The sequence below is a fragment of the Lentinus tigrinus genome (genome assembly GCF_003813185.1).
Source record: "Lentinus tigrinus ALCF2SS1-7 unplaced genomic scaffold L226scaffold_4, whole genome shotgun sequence".
Lineage (NCBI taxonomy): Eukaryota > Fungi > Basidiomycota > Agaricomycetes > Polyporales > Polyporaceae > Lentinus > Lentinus tigrinus.
Genome location: NW_027137913.1, coordinates 1,672,454 through 1,694,371, shown reverse-complemented (window position 1 = coordinate 1,694,371; position 21,918 = coordinate 1,672,454). Strand labels below are relative to the sequence as shown.

The window sequence follows — 21,918 nt, the reverse complement described above, 5'->3', positions numbered from 1 at the left end:
AGCCGACGCAGCCCGCGCGCCCCCGCCTGCGCGCGCGGGATGATATGGTGAGTGGATAGCGCTATTCGTCCTTAGCGTGCCGCTGATCGTCGCCGACGCGTGCCGCGGTATAGGTATTCTCCTGCCTCTTCAAGGCAGAGGGGGAGATGCGGGAGGACATTGAGTGGGGGGAGTTCGTCAAGGTACGTCATTGACGTTCTATCTTTTAGTGTTGTACTCATTTCGGCAGGCCATGGATCACGTCGGCTTCCTCCTTGACTCGGGCGGCAGGTCCTCCGGGTCAGGCACGGGCTTTACAGCCCCCGAGGAGTTTGGCTCGAGGCGGATGCGCCTCGACGGTGTAAGTCTCATATGCCTACCTGGAAAGATCTATGCTAACGTGCCGTTCTATAGCCGCATGGCCCTAAAGACGGGATCCTTCGAGCGGCGGACCAAAACAGGTGCGTCCATCAAAATCGCTCTCTACCTTCTCGGCTAAACGCGACATCAAGCCTCGCAAAGCGGCTCAACCAGCACTTCCAGCTGGACGAGTACATTGCGAGGCTGCGTCTGGAGGCTCAACAGCCTCCAGCGCAACAGCCTCCAGCGCAACAGCCTCCAGCGCAACAGCCTGCAGCGCAACAGTAGATAGATTGGATTTTGTATTGCGATGTGTATCATAGAATATCCGATTGTATTTCTTGGAATCTGCTACAGCACACACATGAGGGACAGCCCGGTAAACATATTAGAGTTCGATCCCAATTAAGGTCTGCCGCGTGCCTGAAAGTTTCGGTACCGGTTTAGTTGCCGGCGGCACGTTTCGTTCCCGGCGTCCTCGCCACGTGTGCAATTCCGGCCGCGTGGTAGCTCTCTCTAATCCATCCATGCCGGCCGCGCAGCGAACCCTTCAACTCTCTCAAGGCTGGCCGTGCAGCAGCTCTGTGTATCCCTCCATACCGGCCCCTCAGCAAATATTTCGAGACTCTGAAAGCTGGCCGTGCAGCAGGCCTCTGTATTCGTCAAGGCCGGCCGTACAGCACCTCAGCCTACACGTCTACCCTGGCCGAGCTGGGACGCCGCAAAAACCTCCATCCGGCCGTTCAATGGCTACTTGAAGATGATGATGCCGGCCGTTCAGTAGTACAGGTACGCATTGTTTGCTATCTACCACCCCCCGTGCACATTGGGTCCACTTTCTGCATACTCGCAACCGTCAGCGTTGAACGGCCGGTCTGTATAGAGGGGTATGGCATGGTCCCGGCCGACCCCCAGGTCATATCATCTGTATGCAACCGGCCGGCAGGTATGTCCACATACACCCCTATCTAATGATCTCCTGTGATGACCTACCGCTTGTGTACTGACCTATTCTTCTCAGATCGTGTCCCGCATAGCTGATGAATGCGATTGCCGACCTAGCCACGGCAGTCTTTGGTGGGGAAGGCCGGCCGACCAGACGACTCGGTATATTCTCTATCCCCGGCCAGCACCGGGTGCTCTGGTATGTCCTACAAATCTATACTCCGGTTCTCTAATACGCTAATGATATATTGTGGATACTATGTGAGCGAGTGGCTTGTAAGAGCGCGACCGCAACCATCACAGTTGAGCCTATGATAGCATCTCAGCTGGAGTGAATACATGATCTGGAAGAGAGAGGCTAACCTGCGTAGATACCTACAAATTTGAAGCCACCTGTGGAAGAGTTTATTGCGCCAGATATTGGAGGCCCAGCGACAGCGCCGAGAGCCATGATAGTGGAACTCATTCCAACGAGCACGCCAATACGTTGAGTGCGTCCCATCTGCATTATAGGGCCAGGCACAAGGGACACGAAGACGCCGTTAACCATGCTGGTGTCCAGGACGGCTTCAATCAGGCAATTCGTCCCGGGTGCGACTATGAATACCAGGATACGCACCCATATATTACCGCAATAGCTATATAAGCACCGGTAGACTTCGCAAACGGCCAAGCGAAGGTGAGGATGCCGTTGATGAATGTGGCAGGAATCATGACAGTGAGAGGTCCTAGCATAATGTGAGTGCGCATTGCAATGCCCATAAGAGCGACTAGCTTACCGGTTTTATCAGCAATGACGCCGCCGGCTATCCGACCAATGAGGGAGCATCCGTTGGCAATGGCAACCAGATAGAATGAAAGACTGGACGGTATCCCTGCCTCTGTGGCACTGACATCGATGTATGTCAAGACCTATGCTGACGGTAAGCCTTCGTGTCGAAACGGACAAAATTCTGCGAAACTGACCGTATAAAATCCCAGAAAAGCTACGAAGTCGGCAGCGCAATACAACATATATGCAGCAGATGCGAAGGCGCGCAGATCGATGAAAGGACCAGGCTCGCGATTCGGAGATAACCGTCTTCGAACTGTCTTCGATGCTGTTAGCTTCAGTTATGGCGACGAGTTCAAGATGACGTACTGCGACAGTGATACTCAACAATACACATCTCAATCAATCCAAGCATTCGCATGGTCCACTTGAACCTGATATGAGTCGATAGGTATCGGTTTCCAATCGTAGACTTCGAACTATCACTGACCCGACGTGTGGTATGAGTATTCGGGCGACGATGGGGAAGACGGTGCCCCCCAATGCTGGAACTTATTGACGAGAAACCAAGGGCTAGTCCTAGCCTACGCTTGAACCAATGAGCAGGCGTGCCGAGGATAACGTTGAAGATTATCCCGCACGACAGCTAAGATGATGTCAATTGAATGTTCCGAGTGAGGGACGAGAGATAACTCACGCCGACGGCGAAGCCTTGACACAGGAGAAATTCACAATACCGCGTGCACTCTCCTATCAGGAATGTTGCTGCTAAGAGAAGTAAGCTTCCACCGCAGAGGGGGGTGAAGAACCACCCCATGTCGAACAACCGGCCAATCGCCAGGCCAGGAAGGAAGTTCAGAGTGTACTATGTCAGTTGTAGGATCAGAGTCTATGTGTGCTCGTTCATCGTTGCAAGTACCTGTATGGAACCAATCCATGCGCTGCACCCCACCATTAGCCAGAAGACAAGCCGCTATGTGAGACTATGCTCACATATTCGATGGTGACGAGTTCTGCAGCAGAGTTTCCTCGTAGTATGCTTGAAATACCTGGGAAGATGTCGGCTTTCGCTGAATTGTGGGACTAGTGACTTACGTACACCCCAAGCATTAACCAATCTGAACGTCGCACATACCCCAGTGGCAACCTAGAACACCTGAGGGAAATGATTTGGCGATGGATGGCACACTCACCCCGAGAATCACCAACCATGCCCGTAAGCCTCCGTCCGGCATCTCTGATGTTTGACTTTTCCATCTGGGTGGTAGTAGGCTCGGCGTCAATTGTGAGCGCAAAGGATGTGGCCTTTTCGCCCAGATCCTCCATTTGTCTTAACGTCTGTCGATTTCCGAGTGAAGTTTTATCAAAGTAGAGTCAGAGAAAAGTGGAGTCAGAGAGAGTGAGGGGTGAGGAGAGGTTAGGTCCTGTTCCTGCATGAAGTAAGAATGGGACTGAAGGGAATGGATGCGCCGACCGGGAGGGAGAGCCGCCCACGAAGTGACGCTGGTAGGGGAATATCAGCGTCGCGCTGGGCACACCATTCTGACACGATCATATCCGAAACCGTGTTGCACACCACAGCAGTTGACAGTGGAAGAATGCCGTCAGCATATACAGAAACGGCAGCGTCCGACATGCTCTCTGACATCCCTGAAGACGGCGGCCTGCAAGGGAAGCCGCAGTATGCACAGTGATTCCATATCAATTACAGTATAGCGGAAGGGCTGGACGTACTGACAATCCAGTCTGCCTCATCTAATGATGCATTGTCAGAAATTACGCTATATAACAAGTCATTACAGTATGTGGGATAGCGGACTCGCCGGGAAGCGCAGCTGCGGCTCAGGCCTTCTTCTGCTCCTCCTCCGCCCTCCGCTTTTCACGCCTCTCGCGCCCGCGCGTGATCATCGACTTCGGCTGGAGGTTCGCAAAGAGGCGCTTGCACACCTGCTCGATCAGGAAGCATCCGACGAAGTCGATAATCATCGTCAGCGTCAGCTTGAACTTGAACTAGAGTAGCAGTTGTCAGGACCCGACGGGAATGTGTGCATGTAGTGGGATAGTACGCACGCTGTTCTCCATCTCGACGATCTGAAGCCAGCGGTTCAGCTCGGGCATGAAGTCTGTCGAGCCCGAGAAAGCCACAGCCTCAGCGCCGACGAGGCCCCAGTATAACGCCGGATTCTCGCGGATGCCCTCACGGAAGGGGCGACCCTGGAAGTTGATCGCGAACGTGGACACCTGTTGCGAAAGGCCAAGGAGATAGATGGCCGTGTTCAGGAGGTTCGGCTCGAACTTCGCCTCGAGGTCGATGGGTCCACGCCTGAGTCAAGATGTCAGCAGGCAGCCAGGTGTAGGCGACATGTTCACGTACTCTTCGAACAAGCGCGTCAGGTTCGTGATGTAGACGAGTGTTCCGATGTGGAGCGCGAATTGCAGGAGGACCGACAGGAGCACGTAGAAGTTGAAGATGTTCCCGAGCGGGCGTTCTCTGGACAACTTCTCCACAGGCTGCACAACCGGTCATTGGAATGAAGTTAGACACGATAACACACGTCCAACTCACCTTAGCGCGAGAGATACAGAGGAAGCAAACAGACATGAGCATGCCGGTAATCGTGACCTGGTAGTCGCCAAACTTGATGCCATCGAGATACTGCACACTCAGACTGTACGCGGTGATGAGACAGTTGAGCGCAAGGATCTTGTACATTTGGATGGTCGCGACGAGCGTGCAGCGACCCTGGCGGATGATATGCGTGACTGGGCGCGCGTCAGTGAACAGGGAGCCACTGGCAGCGCATCGATGGACTCACTCGCTTTGACGTTCGACAGTTTGGAGGTGAACGGAGCTGCGCACGAGGCATCGCCAAGCTTGATCTTGGGCACTTCCTCGTCAGTATCCATTTCCGCGAGCTTGTCAGTGATCGAGGCCAGATCGAACTGCGAATCCTCATGAACAAGCAACGAGAGAAACGATAGACAAAAGCCGTACCTTCTCCATAGGGTTCTTCTTCCTCGCATTCTGCAGGTCCGCCGCTGCCTTCTTCTGCGCCTCGACGACATCCGGGTACAAGTGCGCAATGACCGGCGGCACAGGAGGCGGAGGCTGGTTGAAGCGCGCGGAGATCTTCAGCTGCTGCTCGTAGACCTTCTTGATACGCTCGTTCCGCTGGTGCTCCGCGATCTTCTTGAGATCCTCCTCGGTACCGTCCAACAGTGCAACACCGATGTGAGCCTGCTTGAGAGCGCCGACGTCGTTCGTGCCGTCGCCAGCCATGAGCGTCACGTAGCCGAGTGTCTTGAGTGTGGTCAGGATATACTCCTTCTGCGTTGGGGAAACACGGGCGTAGACCCAGGTGTTCTGGACGAGGTCGTTCCACGAAGGGTGCGACTCGTACAGCTTCATCGCGGCGCCGGTGATACAGATGTCGTACTTGTCAAAGAGAGAGGTGTCGATGGGCTGAGAGGGGTCTACGGCCATGTTCACGGTGTCGTCGGCTGAGCGCCAGACAAGGCCGTTGGAGCCTTCGGGCACGTCGAGGATGAGCGCATCGCGATCGACAATCTCGACGTCACGAGCGACGTGGACGGCGGTGAGCGGGTTGTCTCCGGTGATCATGATGCACTACAAGTGGATGAGTGGAATGGAAGGACACAGCATGCCATGAATACTCACGCGATGTGAAGAGTCCCCAAGCATCTTGAGGGTCTCGACGGCGTCCTCCTTCAATGGGCAGTGGAACACCAAGAACCCACAGAATTGCAGGTCGGACTCAACCTGCTCACGAGGAAGCTTATTGATCTAAAGAGAAAGTTGGGCTGGTCAACACAATGATGCTAAGGCAATCGTAGACCGTCCTACCATATCCACACTCATGTGATCCATCTCCTTGAAGCCCAGAGCAAGCACACGACTTCCGCGACGAGTGTACCACTTATACGTCTCATCGTAGTACGACGGGACCACAGCGAGCATGCCTCTGATCGTCTCAGGCGCGCCCTTAGTGGCGACCAGGCAGCGTCCGTTGGGAAGGGTAGAAACGGTGCTCATCCGCTTGAGGGCAGACGAGAACTGGAAGCGGCGGCGAATGTTGATATGCGTGCGGTGGGGTGCGGCCGCATCTGCAGGCGTGACGTGCTCTCCCTTCGATAGCTGCCAGTTGAGGGCGTCGAGCGTGGTGCGCTCCATGGGATCACCGACGATCGTGCCGTCGTCGAGATGGACGAGGGCATGGGCAGCCGCAAGGGCAAGGGTAGTTTCACGTTCGGTGGCCTTGACGTGCACAAGCTTTATCGGGTCTGAAGGACTGCGGAGAGTTTAGTACGAGCCTCCCAGTAATTGACAACATGTACTCACTCGACGCCTGCAACACCTTCCACCACGAGGTTCTCCGCGGTGATCGTGCCCGTCTTATCAAAGCAGCAAACATCTACGCGACCGGCGAAAGGAATACGGAAAGGCTCAGTGCAGAAGATAGCTATGCCAATAAAATCAGCCACTTCATTCCGATGAGAGGACAAGGCAATGCACATACCGTACTTCGAGAGTGCGACGAGCGACGCGTTGACTGCGAGGGAAAGTTCCATAGGTAGCTCAGGTGGAACCACGCTCGTGATGATGAGGATACAGTCCAAGAGGAGCTTGGACTTCTTCAGCTCCCGCTCGATACCCTTCACCCAGACATACCAACTCGCGGCGATGGCAAAGATCAGCAAGAAGCCGATGAACAGGAAGCTCTCCGAGTTGTTCGCAGAGACACGCTCAGTGGAGAATATCATCGTCCGAACGAGCTGGCCTTGCGCTGTACCGAACCCGGTGCGAAGGACGACACCAAGGCAGCCTCCGTCGGGGGTGTCTCCGCCGCCGTTCGTTGCCTGAAGGAGTTTCGTGCCCGAGAAGAGGACCGCGTTCTTGTGTGCGCCGTCGACATCGATCGGCTCGTTGGCGTCGAGTAGCGCGATCGACTCTTTGAGCAGGGGTGTAGACTCTCCGGACAACATTGCCTCGTTCACGATGCACGTGCCGCGAATGAGGAGGATGTCGGCGGGAATGTTGGTCTCCGTTTGTTGGCGTGCGACAGAGATGACGTCTCCAGGGAGGAGATCATCGCTGTGGATCTGTGACCACACGTTGTTGCGGCGCACGTAGACGGGGTACGGGGTGACCGCCATCGTACGGAATTCGCTGAGCGTGCGGAGACGCTGCCAGACGACCGTGCACTCGAAGACGATGAGCATAAAGAGCGTGAAGAGGGAATAGTACCAGTACTCGTCCATGCACCAGAGTGCGACGCAGAAGACCTGGAAGACGAAGAACGGCGCGGTCGCATGCTCACCGAAGAGCGACGTGAACGACGGAATGGGGATGTTGTACTCATTCTTTCCATAAAGAGATGAAAGCGAAGCGAGGTCCGAGTTCATCAACGAACGAGGCGAGAGGAAGGAGCCCAGCGGAGGATTCGATGAGCACGGGTACGGGAGGCGGGAGAAGGTGACAGGGTCGGTTGACGTGACGACGTAGGTATCCTGCTGATAGTTGAACGTGTAGGACGCGATATTTCCGGGCTCCTTCTTCTGTAGAGGTACAATCTCGCCTTCGCCTCGGTGGGGGGCGGGGATGATACGAAGACAGTCAGCATCTTCAAGTGACCGTGCCTAGAAATGAACTCTTGTGAGTGACTGGAGACTACCTATGATGATGCAGGACGAGAATAGTACGATGGAGGACGGTACCGCACTATGGTTCACGACCACAGTACCAGAGGCTGGAACTCGTTCTGTTGGCAGCCTGAACACACACTCAGCGCACCGGCAATCCACCCATTTTGTGCGCAGGCATCCACAACAGACACAGCTTCCATTTGAGCATGAAATGTTGCACGCACCTTTCTCGTAGTAATCCAAGCCTTCGCCCCAGTATTCCACCTCGTGAACAAGAAGCTGAGCGCATGACCCAACCCCAGAGACACACACGCGAGGAACGTCCACTCTTCGCTCTGCAGCCAGTCGTCGTACTTGACGTAGTACGCATACGCGAGGAGCGGGTAGAAGCACAGGAAGGGAATAGTGTACAGGTGGGTGTACCACGGCAGGCCGACGTGCAGAGACGCGCCCGCGATTTCGGACGAGACGACCTTGACCGAGCTCCTGTTTCCGTGCGTCAGTCTATTGTTCTACCTAAAGTGTTCCAATACACACATTGTGAGGCCTCGGTGTTGGTCTTTGGAAAGGTCCGGGAGGAGGAGGGGGGAGGAGAGGGACAAGCGTAAGCGTTTGCCGAAGCCACGTCTTGCCACCGACTTTCTCGGACTGTGACGGCACGTGACCAAACAGACATGATTCAGCTTCAACCTGCAAGTTCTTCAGTCGCAGTGACATAGTGGCATTAATCAAGCAGCAACACAGTTCACTACGACCCTCAGAACTCTCCGGGGAAATATGCAGGGGCGCCGGGTGTGGTATACAGTCAACCGAGGTTCCCAGTCTCAAACTCACACATGCTTCTATAGGCACGAGGAAACTCCGGGATGGTATTCTAGTATTACAGGGCGTGAGGTGTCACAGACAAGGAGATCGACAAGGGTCCTCGATCCTAACGTGTCATGTGGGGAAACGGGTCATAGAATAATAGGCTGGCGTGAGATGTGCACCGAAAGGAAGCAGATGTCCGCTGGGCTCCGACGACGACATGAGTGGTATGCGATGGGCAAGTAGTCTTACATGACGACGCAGCAGGAGTTTTGCTAGAAGAGCGGGTTAGGATAGCCCGGCAACACGAACACAGGACGCACCTTCTTTGCTGTCTTGTAGAACATCTTGCTCTGCGCGGAAAGCTCGTTCGACCTGTCTACCAGATCGTTGATTTTCTCTCCACGCTGAAGAACCGACTCGATTGTCTTGTGCTATAGAATAACACATCAATCAGCAGGGGTACACAGGCCCGTCTGGCGCTGTCATGCTCACCAGGATGATCTTGGTCTCGTCCAATTCCTGCTGCACCTTCATGATCGCGTCCGCTTGCCTTGGATCCTGGTACTTCTGAATATACATGTTGACTTCGGGGAACGAGATCGCCTGCGGTGTCTTGAACGATGCCTGGGGCACCTTGGCGATAAAGTCATCGAGCAACTTGGTGAGCAGGGAGAACGCGGGCCTAACGGGGTACTCCTGATCCGCAATCATGACCGCTGTACAAAATGGGAATTGTTGGCATGGCCTGGGGACTGGTGGCAGATAGACGGACAGGACCGTGCATGAATGTAGATACGAACCTGCAAGCTGTTCCGCTCCACCGCGGTTGTATACGTGCGCGACATACGAGTTCTCCTGGATACTCTGCCGTTGCCCCTGCGGTGTGCGCTCCGAGACGGTGGTGGTGAAGAAGGACATGAACTCGGCGACTGAACCACGCTGGTAGAACGAGAATGACGAGAGATCGGATGCGCTGGTGAGGATGACAGCAGACCCGTTCGGGGGCGTGAGGACCACTGCGAGGGAGAAGATCTTCATGATGGTCGTCCCAGAGTTCGAGTGCGGTGAGTGTGAGCTGGATGAACGGCAGCGAAGGAGGAGGACAAGTACAAGGGGCACAACCACTGCCAGGGCACAACAGCACTCAGCCTACGGCGTCTCACCGGCAGCAAGCGGCAAGGCAGGGGAGGCTTCTGCGCCGGACGATGCTCTTTGTCCCCAACCACCACCGTCTCTACGCCGCTCACCATGGCGGACCCGTTCTATACGCTCAACATGCCCTCCGCCTCCAACGCACATAAACGTTCCTACGACGACATCGCCCCGGAGCCCGACGCAGGCGGTTCAGCGCCCAGCGGAAGTCGCGGAGAATCCATAGACTCGCCCGACGACACCTCCAACAGTCGTGAACGCAACAAACGTCCCAGAAATGAGACCACTGACTCCTCGTACACCAGTGAGGTCGAAGACATCCTGCTTCCTTCCAACACTTCCGTCTCGTCCTCTAGCAGTGGCAGCAGCTACCATTCGGCTCGTTCCGCATTCACCGCAGCGTCGCCTCCTCTCCTCGAGGTCGAAGAGGTGCTCGAAGACGACCCATCAGACCCTGTGCTACACTCCCCGGAACCATTCGCATCTGACTCCCTTCCCCCCACCTGGGAAGACACCTTGTCCATGATGTCCGGTCCTATTCAGATCTCGTCTCCTCCTCCTGCTCGGCCTGCAGAAGTGCCTGACAGTGAAGAACAGTTCAGGCGCACAATGGAGCGTGTAGACGCCTTTGACCGCGAGATGTCTGCCCTTCGCCAGTCGCCGTTTCGGCCATCCGACCCGACGGACTGGGCATTGTGGAATGGTCCGTCCTACTCTCTCTTCTGTCCTTCCCGTTTTTGAACATGTCACAGACCCGCTCTTGTCGTCGTCTGGATCTGCGTTCAGCTCCTTTCCCCGGGTGCCTGACCCCCATCCGACCGTTTCCGAGCCGCCGGCCACCGGTGCGCGCGCAGCTCACCGTGCTCTCCATGCGACAGATCGCTTGCAGCCCACGTCCTCCTCCATGCTACATGATGACCCTCTTTCAAATGTCCCTCGCGTGAATTTGCCCAGGGTGTTGCCCAGGGTGCCTGGACTCGCCATGGGAAGTCGTTTCTCGCAGCTTGAGAGAGACGCTGCACGCTATGGAGATACCGTTGGCCGCGGCAGAGCCCGTGAAGGTACGACAATATCCTTACACTATATGCATGCTAAATTGGTTCATCAACAGACATTTTGGATCGACTGTTGGGCGAGCAGCCCTCTCGATCATCGCCACTCCCTTCGTTCAGTACATCGATCGATTCTGCTCGTCGTGCTGCACAGCGCCGTGCCCATGTGACGCCAGTGCCATTGCCAACGCGTAGACCTGATCCTCCAACATCCAACTCGTACTATTTTCCTGATCTGCACGCCTTCGTTGATGATTACTGGCAGAGGGAGAATGATCGCCAGCTAGAAGGGTTCGATCGTACTATCCGCGAGGCTGAGGAGCACCGTCAGCGTACCGCCGAATTCCTTGCGCAAGCAGAGGAGGGACCGTATCGGTCTTCGCTACCCAGCCGTAGTATGCGCGACCCGACCGCTTCTGTCTCCAGTGGCTACTCCACCCTGCGTGGTGCCCTGGACGACAGTGCCGCCAGGCGCCGTTCCCTCAGCTCCCTCGGTTCCCGTGCTTCTCCCACTTTATCTACGTCCACGCGTCCTACTACTGACAGGTTCAACCATCGCCGATCACTAGCGCTCTTCGACGGGCCTGTCCAGTCCATAGGGGAGGATAGCGGTCTCGACCTCTTGGTCCATGACGATATCGAGCCTGCGCCGTATCTGCGCGATCATGGTCTCCCTAGCATACGGCCTTCTGCGTCACGGGAACCCGAACCCCCACGTCCCTCAATGGACCACGCTCTCCCCTCGTTCTTGTACCCGAGGGAAAGCTCTTCTTACGCTCTGACGCAACCGCCAAGGATGCCATCCTATCTGGAGACGATTAGCCGCCAAAGATCCTCCAATATCAATGGTTTACGACGCCGAGTCCGCGCGCGTTCACCCTCTGCACCGTCTCCGCCCCTCATCGACATATCCCCGCTTTGGGAAGACGTCGATGAAAGTTGGAATAGCACTGCAGGGTCTTCGATTGACACCATCCGCCGACCCAGACGTCGCGTACACAGAGAACCTGCTACGCTTCTTGACCCCGTACCGCCGCGAAGGGACCCTTCTCCTGATCCGCTTGATGCTTTCGAACCAGAACCACCCATCTGGGGAAGTACTGCAGGCTCTTCAACAAATTTTGAGCCCTCACGCCGACCTAGACATCGCGCGCCCATCGACCCTGTATATCCCATCCCACCGCCGAGGTATTCGTCTCTGGACCTCTCGGATGCCGTTTCCCCGGCCCTACGCCAGTCATCTACAACTGCGGCCCATACAAGGAGCAGGTCTACCCGGTCCATTGATTTAAACGCTTTCCGAGAGGGCCCTTTCCGTGCCACCTTGGCCCGGTCCGTCGCGTACTCACGCGAGACCCGTCAACAACAGTCACAGGTTTCGGCCGAACGGGAAAGGCCGGCAAACGCACAGTCTCAGAATGCGGGTAGCGCGTTCTCGGACTCCAGTGAGGAAGATGAGGAGCCGTGGAGTACGTACTTATCGCTTCTGCGCCAAGAACCGCGTACTGCGCGACGAGACCTCCCTGGTATTTCCTCACATTGGCGATCCCCGGCACTGAGAGACAGGTCTGTCTCTCGAAGCATACGCCGTCTCGATGACGGCGACGATGTGTACCGCAGTCTCAGGGTTCGGGATGGAAATGCTGGCTCTGGGTCTCGATCGATGGCGAGTACGAATGCTCAACCAGCTGCAGATCGTGCAGAACGTTCTTCAACGTCTGGCACCAGCGAACACGGCTTCGAGCGTCCGGTGGACCAATTGCGCGACCTCGTGTCCCGGCCTTCTGCAACCCCGACTAGCGACCTCGTGTCCCGGCCTTCTGCAGCCCCAACTACTAGTATACACCGGACACTCCTTGATCGTGAGCGCTCCGCCTTCAACAATCTTCGTGCCAACTTCGATAACGATTCAACCGCACACACTACCGGGCTTGAGCGGTGGGAACAGCGTCGGCAGGTGCTACAGCGATTCTCCTCTCGTGCTCGCGGACGCGACAGCACGGCCACCACCCCAGTTTCCAGCGTTCAACCGCCTTCCGCTGCTGCGACGTCCTCACGTGAAGGCCACCGTAACGAGGAGCATGCGTTTTCATTCCTCGACCAGCCTGCAGAACCTCCCTCTCGGCGCCACAGCCGCGCTCCCCAGCTCCCGCCTCGGTATGCCCAAACGGGGATGCGGGCCGGTGAAGGACCTACGCCGCTGAACGGCCGCTTTGCACGCCGCGGCTTCGCTCCGGACATGGTTTGGGTGGATCTACCATCCATGCATAGGTCCTCGCACTTCCGCCGGCGCTGGCACTTTGGTGATTACATGGTATGTCACGTTTTTCCTAGCAATATCCGCTAGCTGTTCCTGACGATGGGGTGTTCTGCAGCGCGACGAGGATATCGATATGTCGTATGAGGGCCTGTTGACGCTGTCTAGCCTCTTGGGCGATGTGAAGCCCCGTGGTACGCCTGCGGAGATCATTTCGTCCCTGCCGAAGGGGACGTATGGGGACTGGGTGCAGCCCGGCGAGACGGAGGAGCGATGTCCGATTTGCCTGGACGACGTACGTCGCCATCTCGTTGTATCCTTGGTAATATAACTGACCTCTTGTTCGCAGTACGCCGCGTCTGATGCTTGCATGCGGATTCCAGACTGCTCGCATTGGTTCCACGACGGATGCCTTCAGGTATGTCTTCCGTCCTCTCTAGAGATCGACCACTTATATAGTATGCATGGTTCTAGCAATGGCTGCAAGGTGCCCGCACATGCCCGGTATGTCGTGGACGTGTCAACAGGGCGGGGCCAGCGGAGTCGACGACCGCGCCTGTCGCTGGTCCGAGTGGCTCCAGCAGCAACGACCGTCGCAACAACCGAGACGAAGAAGACGACACCAACCGAGATGGCGAACGTACGCCGCGTCATTGGCTCCCGCCATGGCGCCATGATTGAAGAATACGTATATACGAGCATTGACGCATTGACGAACCAATGATGAGCATGTGAGGCAGGTATTTATGGAGATTCGTCGAAGCAGGATATTTCGCAACGATTTACGGACATCTGGCAATGCGAAGGTCAAGCAGCGCACCTGAAACCTTGTATACTTGTATCATCACATTGTATGTAGCATTATCACCTTAGACGTTCATGTGAATCCATTCCACCCACCATTCACCGTGTTAGTCCGCAGAGTATGACATTGATTATGGACCAATGGTCGCTGCAATCTACACGGTTCTACCTTCTACAAGTCCAAGCAAAGTCAAGCGATGACTTCTTTGAACGCCTGCAATGCCAGAGAGGGGTCATCCCATTGCATCTGCATAAAGCGAGACCGTCAGCACGGAATGACAGATTACATGCGCAGACCATGACTTACGAAGTGATTGGTGCCCGGTATCCGCTTCACGCTGACCGAGTCTCCGCCTCCCATAGCGACGTTGTCCGCCTCGACTTGCCATGTAGCCGCGATCCCAAACGGAAGAGTGACGTCCCCAATCAAGACCCAGACCGCCATACGCGGCACCTTCGCCCTGACAGCGGGGTCGAAACAGGCCTTCTCGTAGCTCGCGCGCAGCTGCGGCCCGCACGTCATGAACCACGTCGCATCAGGCCCGGCCTGGTCGTACGCCACGATCTGCGCCACCTCTGCGTCCGACATGGTGTATATGCTGGGCGCACGGAACGTCGCGGGGACGACCCACTCCAGCGCGTCGAGCGAGCGTGTGGAGAGATCGCCGTGCCGCATGTACGAGGTGAGCCACCGGACGGTGGCCTGAAGGGCTTGCGCGGGGGTGATGCTCGTGTCGTAGTGCGGGTTCCAGGACTGGGGCGCTGGAGGCAGCCCGAGCGCAACTTGGGGTGGATCTGGATGGAGGGAAGGAAGCGGCATAAGCGGTCGAATCGGTATATTCGGGCAGTCTGGCGGCAACTTACCATGCAAGATGAGTGTTCGCAAGTGTGCGCCGAGACGGTCCTGCACGCGTTGTGGATATGTGTCCATGTGTGAGACGACGGATAAGGCGACGGAACAACCGAGGGACCAGCCCATGAGGGCGATCCCGCCCGACGAGCCGTCTGAAGAGATGGGAGGAAGGTCGAACTTCTCTATGAATTTGTCGATGAAGAGTGCTACTTCGGTTCCTCGTGCTCGGAGGAAGGCCTCCTTCTGGTCGTCGCTATCCGTAGAGAGGGCTGTAATCTCGTCGGGAGTGAATGGTGTCGAGCCAGGATAACCTCTGCGGCTGATTGCCACGAAGCGGATATCCGAGCGGTCTTGCAAGAGTCTGAAGATCTTGTCATAGATGTCTGCGTGGGTCGAGCTTCAGCACGAGCAGAGCAGAGCAGAGATACAGACGTCTGCCGGGACTTACGGAAGCCGAACACAGTCCCGTGGATCGCGAAGATGGTCACATACGAATCGGGACGTGCACTGGGTGCTCCGCTGTCGAGGTATGCGAGCTCTGTGCCGTTATCGTCAACTCCGATCGTAGGCATGATGAGGATGAGTAGTCTGCAAGAAGATGTCAAACGAGTCTTGGAGTGTCCTACCCTATATACCTCTCGAAGCCGGGCATGGACGGCAATGGTGCAGGCCTTGGGCGGTGATGAAGCTGGACGATTGTCTTCGAATTGAACAGGATCGTTGGGCGGTGATGATGCTGGACGATTGTCTTCAAATTCAACCAGGATCGTCGCGCACTATGGCATCCCCGCGGCCGGTGGCCATCTGAAACTCGCATTTGATCTTGTCTTGTATGTACGTCGGTCCTCAGGCACACAGCTTTCCGGATCGCACGTTCGATTCGCCGGACGCTCTGAAACTAGTCTCGACTGAAGTCTGAACATCAGCGCGCGAGGAACGCCATGCGAGCGACGAGCGTACCATATGGGCATTGCTAGAGTGCACAGCCTCCCGATTTGCAGCCGCACATCGCTAGCGCAAGTTGTTTCGAGGTATCGTAGTATTATAGCACTGGTGGTAACACAAAAAAACAACAACAACAGTTGAGATGTACTCCTACATTGACCGGGCTCTCATACAGTACAGTGTGCCGCACGGTACGACACTTGGGCGACCTTTGACGCGGATCGCGGGGTGATCTTGCAATTGAAGGGGAGCGGGTAGCTGACGAAGGACGCATGTCAGTACAGTAGCGACATCATAACAGCCACCAGGGGGCCGCCGCCCGGGCCCGGGGCGCACCTGATGAGTCCCTGCGTGAACTTCGGCTCGAGCTTGCCTTCGTCGGGGAGAGAGATGTCGAAGACGGAGAGCAGCGTGGAGATGAAGATGAAGACCGAGTTCTCCGCGAGAGGCTTCCCGGGACACAGTCTGTGCGCGGTGTCCCAGGGCGGTCAGGAAACGAATAACGACTCTGCCTATTGGGCTGAGGGCGCGCACCTTCTTCCGAAACCGAACGCCCACATTGCTGGATCCACGGGCGCATCGTCTCCTTCTCCGGTGAGCCACCGTTCGGGGACGAACTCGCTTGGCTCGTATGGGCCGCGGCGTTCGTGCGCGACCGCCCTACGAATATTAATTAGCGCGCTGGCACGGCGGTCAGAAAGTTATCCACGAACCAGCAGTTGGGAAGGACGATGGTCCCCTTCGGGATCAAGTAACCCTCGTAGACATCATCCTCGGAAACCATACGGGCGAGGCCTAGCGGCAGCGGTCAACGTCAACACTCAGTCGGTCGTTGCATGCAGAGACAAGACCCACCCATGGGAACCGCGGGGTTCCAGCGCATCGTCTCCTTGATGACGGCATTCACGTACGGCAGCTGTGAGCGGTCGTTGATCGTGGGGAGACGTTCGGAGCCTATCACGCGGTCAATCTCCTCTTGCGCCAGTCTCTGCTTCTCGGGGTGCAGCGCCATCGCCATCATGAAGGTGAGGGTGGTGGCGTAGGACTGCATACGTGGATAACCGTCCGTTAGGATATTCAAAATCACAATGACGATGATCGCGTTCGTACCGTTTCTCCGCCAGCTGAGAGTGGTCGTGAGAACCGAGACAGACTTGGGGAGCTGGTGGAAGAGACGTACCGCCGTATAGTGAGCCGGTAGCCCACTTGATCTGGTGGTCGATGTCGCCCTTGTCGTACTCGGATAGCAGGTGGTGTGCCAACGAAGGCGGCGCAACTCCAGCTCGCTGTAGGTGGCGTTGAGTCATCCATGTGCGGACGAATTACGGGACACGGACCATCTGCTCCTTCACGTATTCAAAGGGCTTGGTGACCAGCGTTTCGATCATCTCCCGGCCATGCCGCGCATGGCGCTGGAACGGGACCCACGAAGGGAGATACTTCACTAAACAGGCGGGTCAGTTTGGAGTCGTGTTTTTGCTGTGCATCATGCGATGTCTACGCACGGAAAGGGAAGACGTCGGCGAGGAACGCGCCCGGGACGGTCGCTTTGCTGATCATGCGCATCGTGTCTTCCGCCTGAGTGACGTACTGGAGGACATACAAAGGTCAGCGTCGGGCAACGGCTCATAGAGCTTACCAAAACGCACCTCATCGTCGGCCTTGTCCACGGACAGTCCATAGGTGATGGACAGCACGACACGCGCAGCAGCGCTACAAGAGCCCAGAGCCGTCAGCACCCGGAGAAACAGAGCAAGTGTGTTGGGTCGACATACAGCCGGACGTGGTCGACGAACTTCTCGGGCGCCTCGAGGAACTGCTGGCTAAGCAGCGCGGCAAGGTCCTCTTGGATGTGGTAGTACTGCCTGATAGCATTCGGGCCGAGGGCGCTGTGGGCGAGCTTGCGATGGATCCGCCACTCGTCGTTGTACGACAGCAAGGGCGTGCTCTGCCGGAGGTGCGGATGTTCAATGAATGACTTGGGGTACGGAAGCGGGACGGGCGCCCCGACGCACCTGTCCGAGACGCATCAACTCGCCTACGACCGTGAACGCAGGCCTGTCGGAATAATTGCTGTGCCTCTTCTCGAAGAGATCCGTGATGGCCTTCATCGTGTTGATGACGAGGACCTTGTAGCCCAGCCCGTGGAAGTATACGAGGTCCCCTGGCAGTGGGAAGTGTCACCGTCAGCTGCGCCCTCGGATTCGCTGAGTGAACGACGCACCGTAACGCTCCCTGCAGCGCTCGAACGCGGGGATGTCGCCTTGGGCAGGCATGGCCAGGATGTTCCCGAGCACGGGCTTGGGCGCAGGACCGGGGGCATAGCGGCGATCCGAGGGGCGGGAGACGAGCCACGCGATAGCAGCGGCGAGCACGGCAGCGAGAAGCAGCAGAGGCACCGGGTCGGACAGAGCCATGGCGCGAACTTCGAAGACCAGGGCCCGCTCGGACTCGCACTCGGAAGGGTGGGGAGGGATCTGCAGCGCAGTCGGTGACACGGAGCCGATCAGAGTGCACCGCGGCGCACGGTGCGGGTGGCTTTATATGTACGCGGGGCGGGATGGTGTGGGCGCAGGTGTGGATCGTCCGTACGTATGGAATGCGTCTTCGGGGGCTCGGAAATCAGGGAGCTGATGGAGGCACGGCTCGTAGCGGAGCTATATGACGGACGGGCGAGGCGGAGATTGGGGAGGGGCGGGGGAGGAGGACGTGCTTGCCTGGGAGGGCGTTATTGCATGATCGCGACGCGTCCGGGAAGAGCAGGTCGAGAACGAGACATCGTGGCGGCGAGCACTGGAACACTGGAACGCAGCGTAGACTGCAGCCGCCTAAGCTACCGTGCTTCCCGTGAGAAGCCCTCGGTGGGTGATTGCTCGAGCCGCGCCCCGCCGAGCCGCATGTCAGCGATAACCCTCCTCTTCTGGATTCTAGACGCAGCGCACAGTCGAGAGCGCGAACTGCAGAACTCTGCCGAGGCGTCGGTGCAGAACCACTGGCAAGGGTGCAGGCGAGCGGGCGCCACGCTGCTACGAAATGTCTCCGTTTCGGGCAGTAACGCCACGGTGTCTCGTAGCCGAACCCGCCTTCAAGTTGCTCTCGACGACCATCTGGCATCTCCATCTGACACGACGGACAGAACATCGGACACCGGACATCCTCCTTCGCCTTGTCGACGTTGATGACTGTCCCCACGACGAGTGCGGCGCCGGCTCTCCTGATCCCGGATCCCGTCGGGGGAGTACTAGCGTCGGTGAACACCTCCGCCCGCGGCGGCGGCGGCGCATGCGCACAGGCTACAGCAGTGGCAGATCACTAGTGGCGACGGACTAGCCAAAGTTTGAGTGGCTCGTTTGATAAGTGTGCAGATGCCATCATCAGTCTTTTCCTGCGTAAGAAGCACATACTTACCGCTGACCGTCGTGTTGTGGAAGCTTAGCCTAACCATGCATGCCGTTGTCATGAGGTGCTCACTTGGTTCGCCATTGCCCTCCCGGGTGTGGGTCTGGGCTCTCAGGTCCCCTCCCTCAGGCTGCCTGTCGTCACTCTCGTATGATGATGATGGCCGCTTGTGCACTCCGCCTCGCGCAGTAAGTATATTCACGACATAGCACCTCCAGTGCACGTCCTAGCCTTTTGTGGCGGCTCCGTTAGTTCTGTCGTTTCGAACTCAGGTGGGTGCGCTGCCTTCGGAGCGCCTGGAGAGGTACAGGCATGTCTCGGAACGCGCCTCCTTGGGCTTGTCATTGCGACTTGCGTGATGCTGGTGGGATATAGTGTCACTGTAGGTGGAGTCGCGAAGCTTGGACTAACGGCTGCATGCAATGATGGTGGCCTGCCAGGACGATGACGACAACAGCTCGCGCGACCATAGACGGCACATTGTTCTCTGCGCGACTGCAGTCTCGTACGCCGGAGATTGCACTGTGCGCATATCAACTCAACAGGCGGCCTTGCGACTGAATGTGCTCTCATCGGGTAAGCGTCGCCACACCCCGCAAAGACTGAGCATGAGCAGCGTCGTGACTCGTCAACGGTTCATGTATGCATTCGCCAGGCTCAGTACGACACACGTCCCCAGCGACGCGCCCACGCCCACATGGACCGCACGCCGTAAGCCGGCCTTCTTCGCTTCTGTCAGCGTGTGCTTCGTGTGCAGGTGGGGACGTCTCCCGTCGCCGTCTCCGCCACCCTCGAGCTCAGCAAGAGACACGTATTCTCCGTCGCCATCCACGTGGTTGAGGGTGTGGGACCACCAGTCTTGTAGGGTATCGAACAGCTGGCCGCCATCTAGGAAGGGGAGCGGGAGGAGGTTGAAGAAGTAGAGCGAAAGGGTGAGCATCTTGAGGTACCTGCGTTGTCGGGCAGAAGGTCAGTAGCTGGTGAGCGTGCATGGCAGACGAGCGACGCACATGAAGAACTGGGAGAACAGCACGGGCAGACCGACGGGCAGCACCCGGAAGCGCGGGAGCCAATCGCCAACGACGACTGCGACGATATGCGTGAGTGGGTTGCGTTTGAAAGCCACACACGGTCCACGGGGACGTGGGAGACGAACCTTCGCTCAGAATCTCGGTAGGGTCGCCCTGCCAGACGACCGTCCGCTCCGCGTCACTGTCGTCGTCGCGGAGCCAAGGGAGGATGTGCAGCGTCAGCGTGAGCAGTTCTTGGTCGCCCCGGGGACGCACGCAGAGCTGGCCGTGGCCGCAGTCGACTGCGCTCGTGCATCTATGCTTAGAGGTGGACGCGTCGGAGTGGAGAAAGAGGAGTGGGTCGACGCAGCGCTCGAAGGAGGGGTCGCTGGAGGGCGCGAAGCAGGCTTGGGTGGGGACCACGGGGTGTGAGGAAGTGCAGCAGGAGGAGTTGTGGGCTGGAAGCAGCGAGATAAGGCTGGGGACTGAAGGAGAAGACGGACGGACGGACCTGCGAACCATAGTTCCTCGGCGCACCAGCCTAGAGTGCGGGAGTCTTCAGAGGGAGAGTGTCGATGGGTGAGGAGTGCTTCCCATCGTTCGGCGGCGCCTGATGCTGTATCGAGGGTGTCGTCGCCGACTTTGTAGATTACCGCGCCGATGGGGAGGTGGCCGTACAGGGGAGAGCTCTTGCGCGAGGTCAGATGGTTGTGTGCTAAGAGTACTACGAGTACTGACCTCGTCCACGCCGACGACGACACGTCCGTATCTACTGACATCGCCGTAGCCGAGGAGAGAGCAGAAAGTCGTAGAGAGATGGGTGGAGCTGAAAGCAAGGAGGGCGAGCCAGAAGAGTAGGTTGTGGAACGCGCCGGCGGTGATGACGCGGAGACGGGGACGGGGCGGAAGAGCGTCGACTTGTCCAGACGGGAAAGCAACGAATGCGGAGGGGAGGAGGACAGTGAGGCCAAGGCCGACGGAAGTCAGGGACACAGATTCGCTGTAAGCTGTCGGGTGAGCAAGATGGAGAAGGCGGGAGTGATGAACATACATGGCAGCAGCGACGGCATGGCCAAATTCATGTATGACTTGTGTGGTGAAGAGAGCAAGGAGGAAGACGGGAAGATCGGCCAAGGGCGTGGTGAGTCCGGGGACCTGAACTGGCGCGTCGGACGATGGTGCTAGGAACGGGTGCATGGGCAACTCACAATCAATGTCAGCGGGGCATGATGGGACGAAGGCAATGAAGTGACTTCGGGCAACGCGTCGCGCTTGTGCAGGAGAGGCGTGCGGGGAGGTGGAGTGCGGTAGAGAGATAGAGCTAGCTGGAAGGAGGCCCAGAGGAGGAGCAAGACGGAGGCGGCCATGCCAACGAGACCAATGAGACTGCCCGCATCATATGCCAGAGCGAGCAAGGGCTTCCATCGGCTCCTTCGTATTCTTGCAGAGGCAGAAAGGTGTATGTCGTTGAAAGAGGAGAGCTGGGCGGAGAGATGCAGGTTGTGGAGGGTTATGCGAGTGCCGCGAGACGAGTACAGCACCGGGGAGGCCGAGGATGCCGCGGACGAGGAGGCGGGGAGGAGAGAGGGCGCATTGCGTCTGCGGTGGGCACGGCAGGCGTAGAGGGCGGCCCAGAAGAGAATGAGAGAGACGAGGACGAGGACGAGCATCGACGCGTGCAACTTGGCGTGGGCGCGTCCTGGGCGCTACCTCGTGTTGTGGGGTGTTTGGCGCCCGGAGATTGCCGGGGCATTGTTCGAGTTGGCGTTGGTGGATGCGGCGGTGGCCTGTTCGCTGTTCGAGTCCTTGCCCGAGTCGTTGCCCTTGCCGTCTTTCCTTCCCTCCTTTCGCTGCTCGCATCTCTTCACGACCCCCGCGACGACGACAACAAACGATCTTGCACGATGCCCAGAGTA

The 21,918-nt window shown here is 57.5% G+C and overlaps 11 protein-coding genes across 11 annotated transcripts in view; 3 read left to right on the top strand and 8 right to left on the bottom strand.

The window, feature by feature from the left end:
* Positions 1-627, top strand: part of L226DRAFT_558027 (uncharacterized protein) — a gene marked incomplete at both ends in the record, with an annotated part of 1,206 nt that extends 579 nt beyond the window's left edge. The window contains 4 exons of the mRNA XM_067683216.1: positions 114-182; positions 230-340; positions 394-440; positions 492-627. Coding sequence (XP_067540058.1) covers positions 114-182; positions 230-340; positions 394-440; positions 492-627 — 363 coding nt within the window. The remainder of the gene's footprint in view (positions 1-113; positions 183-229; positions 341-393; positions 441-491) is intronic.
* Positions 628-1,513: 886 nt separating this feature from the next.
* L226DRAFT_550875 (MFS general substrate transporter) lies at positions 1,514-3,291 on the bottom strand (the record flags this gene model as incomplete). Its single annotated transcript, XM_067682785.1, has 13 exons — positions 1,514-1,593; positions 1,648-1,835; positions 1,904-2,012; positions 2,064-2,196; positions 2,251-2,376; positions 2,445-2,483; positions 2,537-2,541; positions 2,576-2,702; positions 2,754-2,921; positions 2,976-2,997; positions 3,050-3,105; positions 3,156-3,203; positions 3,250-3,291. 13 exons carry the CDS (start codon positions 3,289-3,291, stop codon positions 1,514-1,516), a joined length of 1,143 nt encoding a protein of 380 aa, XP_067540057.1.
* Positions 3,292-3,693: 402 nt separating this feature from the next.
* L226DRAFT_480377 (endoplasmic reticulum Ca-transporting P-type ATPase) lies at positions 3,694-8,324 on the bottom strand. The gene is made up of 12 exons (XM_067676880.1): positions 8,258-8,324; positions 7,945-8,206; positions 6,595-7,714; positions 6,417-6,537; positions 5,922-6,366; positions 5,736-5,861; positions 5,052-5,684; positions 4,873-4,999; positions 4,623-4,819; positions 4,431-4,567; positions 4,127-4,379; positions 3,694-4,066 (listed from the first exon to the last, which is right to left on the bottom strand). Coding segments are annotated over exons 1-12 (3,591 nt in total). The 5' UTR covers positions 8,260-8,324; the 3' UTR covers positions 3,694-3,898.
* A 243-nt stretch (positions 8,325-8,567) lies between these two features.
* Positions 8,568-9,653, bottom strand: L226DRAFT_531266 (snare protein YKT6). The gene is made up of 4 exons (XM_067680045.1): positions 9,331-9,653; positions 9,023-9,246; positions 8,851-8,961; positions 8,568-8,802 (listed from the first exon to the last, which is right to left on the bottom strand). The coding sequence occupies exons 1-4, from the start codon at positions 9,566-9,568 to the stop codon at positions 8,776-8,778; spliced, it is 600 nt and encodes a 199-aa protein (XP_067540055.1). The 5' UTR covers positions 9,569-9,653; the 3' UTR covers positions 8,568-8,775.
* A 92-nt stretch (positions 9,654-9,745) lies between these two features.
* L226DRAFT_250745 (uncharacterized protein) lies at positions 9,746-11,018 on the top strand. Its single transcript, XM_067673264.1, has 2 exons — positions 9,746-10,385; positions 10,435-11,018. Exons 1-2 carry the CDS (start codon positions 9,779-9,781, stop codon positions 10,902-10,904), a joined length of 1,077 nt encoding a protein of 358 aa, XP_067540054.1. The 5' UTR covers positions 9,746-9,778; the 3' UTR covers positions 10,905-11,018.
* A 2,088-nt stretch (positions 11,019-13,106) lies between these two features.
* L226DRAFT_455464 (uncharacterized protein) lies at positions 13,107-13,715 on the top strand (the record flags this gene model as incomplete). Its single annotated transcript, XM_067675241.1, has 2 exons — positions 13,107-13,286; positions 13,341-13,715. Coding segments are annotated over 2 exons (555 nt in total), but the record flags the coding sequence as incomplete, so codon positions are not given.
* A 190-nt stretch (positions 13,716-13,905) lies between these two features.
* Positions 13,906-15,453, bottom strand: L226DRAFT_502084 (alpha/beta-hydrolase). The gene is made up of 4 exons (XM_067677861.1): positions 15,097-15,453; positions 14,660-15,031; positions 14,103-14,590; positions 13,906-14,042 (listed from the first exon to the last, which is right to left on the bottom strand). The coding sequence occupies exons 1-4, from the start codon at positions 15,218-15,220 to the stop codon at positions 13,986-13,988; spliced, it is 1,041 nt and encodes a 346-aa protein (XP_067540052.1). The 5' UTR covers positions 15,221-15,453; the 3' UTR covers positions 13,906-13,985.
* A 218-nt stretch (positions 15,454-15,671) lies between these two features.
* L226DRAFT_531263 (cytochrome P450) lies at positions 15,672-18,326 on the bottom strand. Its single transcript, XM_067680044.1, has 13 exons — positions 17,818-18,326; positions 17,609-17,757; positions 17,369-17,541; positions 17,243-17,306; positions 17,099-17,183; positions 16,931-17,037; positions 16,774-16,879; positions 16,704-16,717; positions 16,449-16,638; positions 16,307-16,388; positions 16,128-16,253; positions 15,930-16,058; positions 15,672-15,851 (listed from the first exon to the last, which is right to left on the bottom strand). Exons 1-13 carry the CDS (start codon positions 18,008-18,010, stop codon positions 15,761-15,763), a joined length of 1,509 nt encoding a protein of 502 aa, XP_067540051.1. The 5' UTR covers positions 18,011-18,326; the 3' UTR covers positions 15,672-15,760.
* Positions 18,152-19,177, bottom strand: L226DRAFT_250790 (uncharacterized protein). Its single transcript, XM_067673265.1, has one exon. It carries the CDS (start codon positions 18,732-18,734, stop codon positions 18,216-18,218), a length of 519 nt encoding a protein of 172 aa, XP_067540050.1. The 5' UTR covers positions 18,735-19,177; the 3' UTR covers positions 18,152-18,215.
* L226DRAFT_250834 (uncharacterized protein) lies at positions 18,919-19,753 on the bottom strand. Its single transcript, XM_067673266.1, has 2 exons — positions 19,065-19,753; positions 18,919-18,938 (listed from the first exon to the last, which is right to left on the bottom strand). Exon 1 carries the CDS (start codon positions 19,563-19,565, stop codon positions 19,191-19,193), a length of 375 nt encoding a protein of 124 aa, XP_067540049.1. The 5' UTR covers positions 19,566-19,753; the 3' UTR covers positions 18,919-18,938; positions 19,065-19,190.
* Positions 19,754-19,962: 209 nt separating this feature from the next.
* L226DRAFT_455383 (uncharacterized protein) lies at positions 19,963-21,672 on the bottom strand (the record flags this gene model as incomplete). Its single annotated transcript, XM_067675235.1, has 6 exons — positions 19,963-20,078; positions 20,149-20,460; positions 20,514-20,691; positions 20,741-21,002; positions 21,054-21,157; positions 21,211-21,672. The coding sequence occupies 6 exons, from the start codon at positions 21,670-21,672 to the stop codon at positions 19,963-19,965; spliced, it is 1,434 nt and encodes a 477-aa protein (XP_067540048.1).
* Between the last annotated feature and the right edge of the window lie 246 nt (positions 21,673-21,918).

Excerpts from the sequence above, each read along its gene's own strand:
- L226DRAFT_531266 (XM_067680045.1), bottom strand. The coding sequence starts at position 9,568 with ATGAAGATCTTCTCCCTCGCAGTGGTCCTCACGCCCCCGAACGGGTCT. Across the intron at positions 9,247-9,330 it reads TGGAGCGGAACAGCTTGCAG|CGGTCATGATTGCGGATCAG; the intron begins GTTCGTATCTAC and ends CATTTTGTACAG. Across the intron at positions 8,962-9,022 it reads ACGAGACCAAGATCATCCTG|CACAAGACAATCGAGTCGGT; the intron begins GTGAGCATGACA and ends GTTATTCTATAG.
- L226DRAFT_250834 (XM_067673266.1), bottom strand. The coding sequence starts at position 19,565 with ATGAGAGCACATTCAGTCGCAAGGCCGCCTGTTGAGTTGATATGCGCA.
- L226DRAFT_480377 (XM_067676880.1), bottom strand. Across the intron at positions 5,862-5,921 it reads ATCACATGAGTGTGGATATG|ATCAATAAGCTTCCTCGTGA; the intron begins GTAGGACGGTCT and ends CTTTCTCTTTAG. Across the intron at positions 4,380-4,430 it reads CTGACGCGCTTGTTCGAAGA|GCGTGGACCCATCGACCTCG; the intron begins GTACGTGAACAT and ends ATCTTGACTCAG.
- L226DRAFT_250790 (XM_067673265.1), bottom strand. The coding sequence starts at position 18,734 with ATGTTCTGTCCGTCGTGTCAGATGGAGATGCCAGATGGTCGTCGAGAG.
- L226DRAFT_502084 (XM_067677861.1), bottom strand. The coding sequence starts at position 15,220 with ATGCCTACGATCGGAGTTGACGATAACGGCACAGAGCTCGCATACCTC. Across the intron at positions 15,032-15,096 it reads CGGGACTGTGTTCGGCTTCC|ACATCTATGACAAGATCTTC; the intron begins GTAAGTCCCGGC and ends CGACCCACGCAG. Across the intron at positions 14,043-14,102 it reads TACCGGGCACCAATCACTTC|ATGCAATGGGATGACCCCTC; the intron begins GTAAGTCATGGT and ends CGCTTTATGCAG.
- L226DRAFT_531263 (XM_067680044.1), bottom strand. The coding sequence starts at position 18,010 with ATGGCTCTGTCCGACCCGGTGCCTCTGCTGCTTCTCGCTGCCGTGCTC. Across the intron at positions 16,880-16,930 it reads AATACGTGAAGGAGCAGATG|CGAGCTGGAGTTGCGCCGCC; the intron begins GTCCGTGTCCCG and ends CGCCACCTACAG. Across the intron at positions 15,852-15,929 it reads TTCACGCAGGGACTCATCAG|CTACCCGCTCCCCTTCAATT; the intron begins GTGCGCCCCGGG and ends GTCCTTCGTCAG.
- L226DRAFT_250745 (XM_067673264.1), top strand. The coding sequence starts at position 9,779 with ATGGCGGACCCGTTCTATACGCTCAACATGCCCTCCGCCTCCAACGCA. Across the intron at positions 10,386-10,434 it reads GGACTGGGCATTGTGGAATG|ACCCGCTCTTGTCGTCGTCT; the intron begins GTCCGTCCTACT and ends AACATGTCACAG.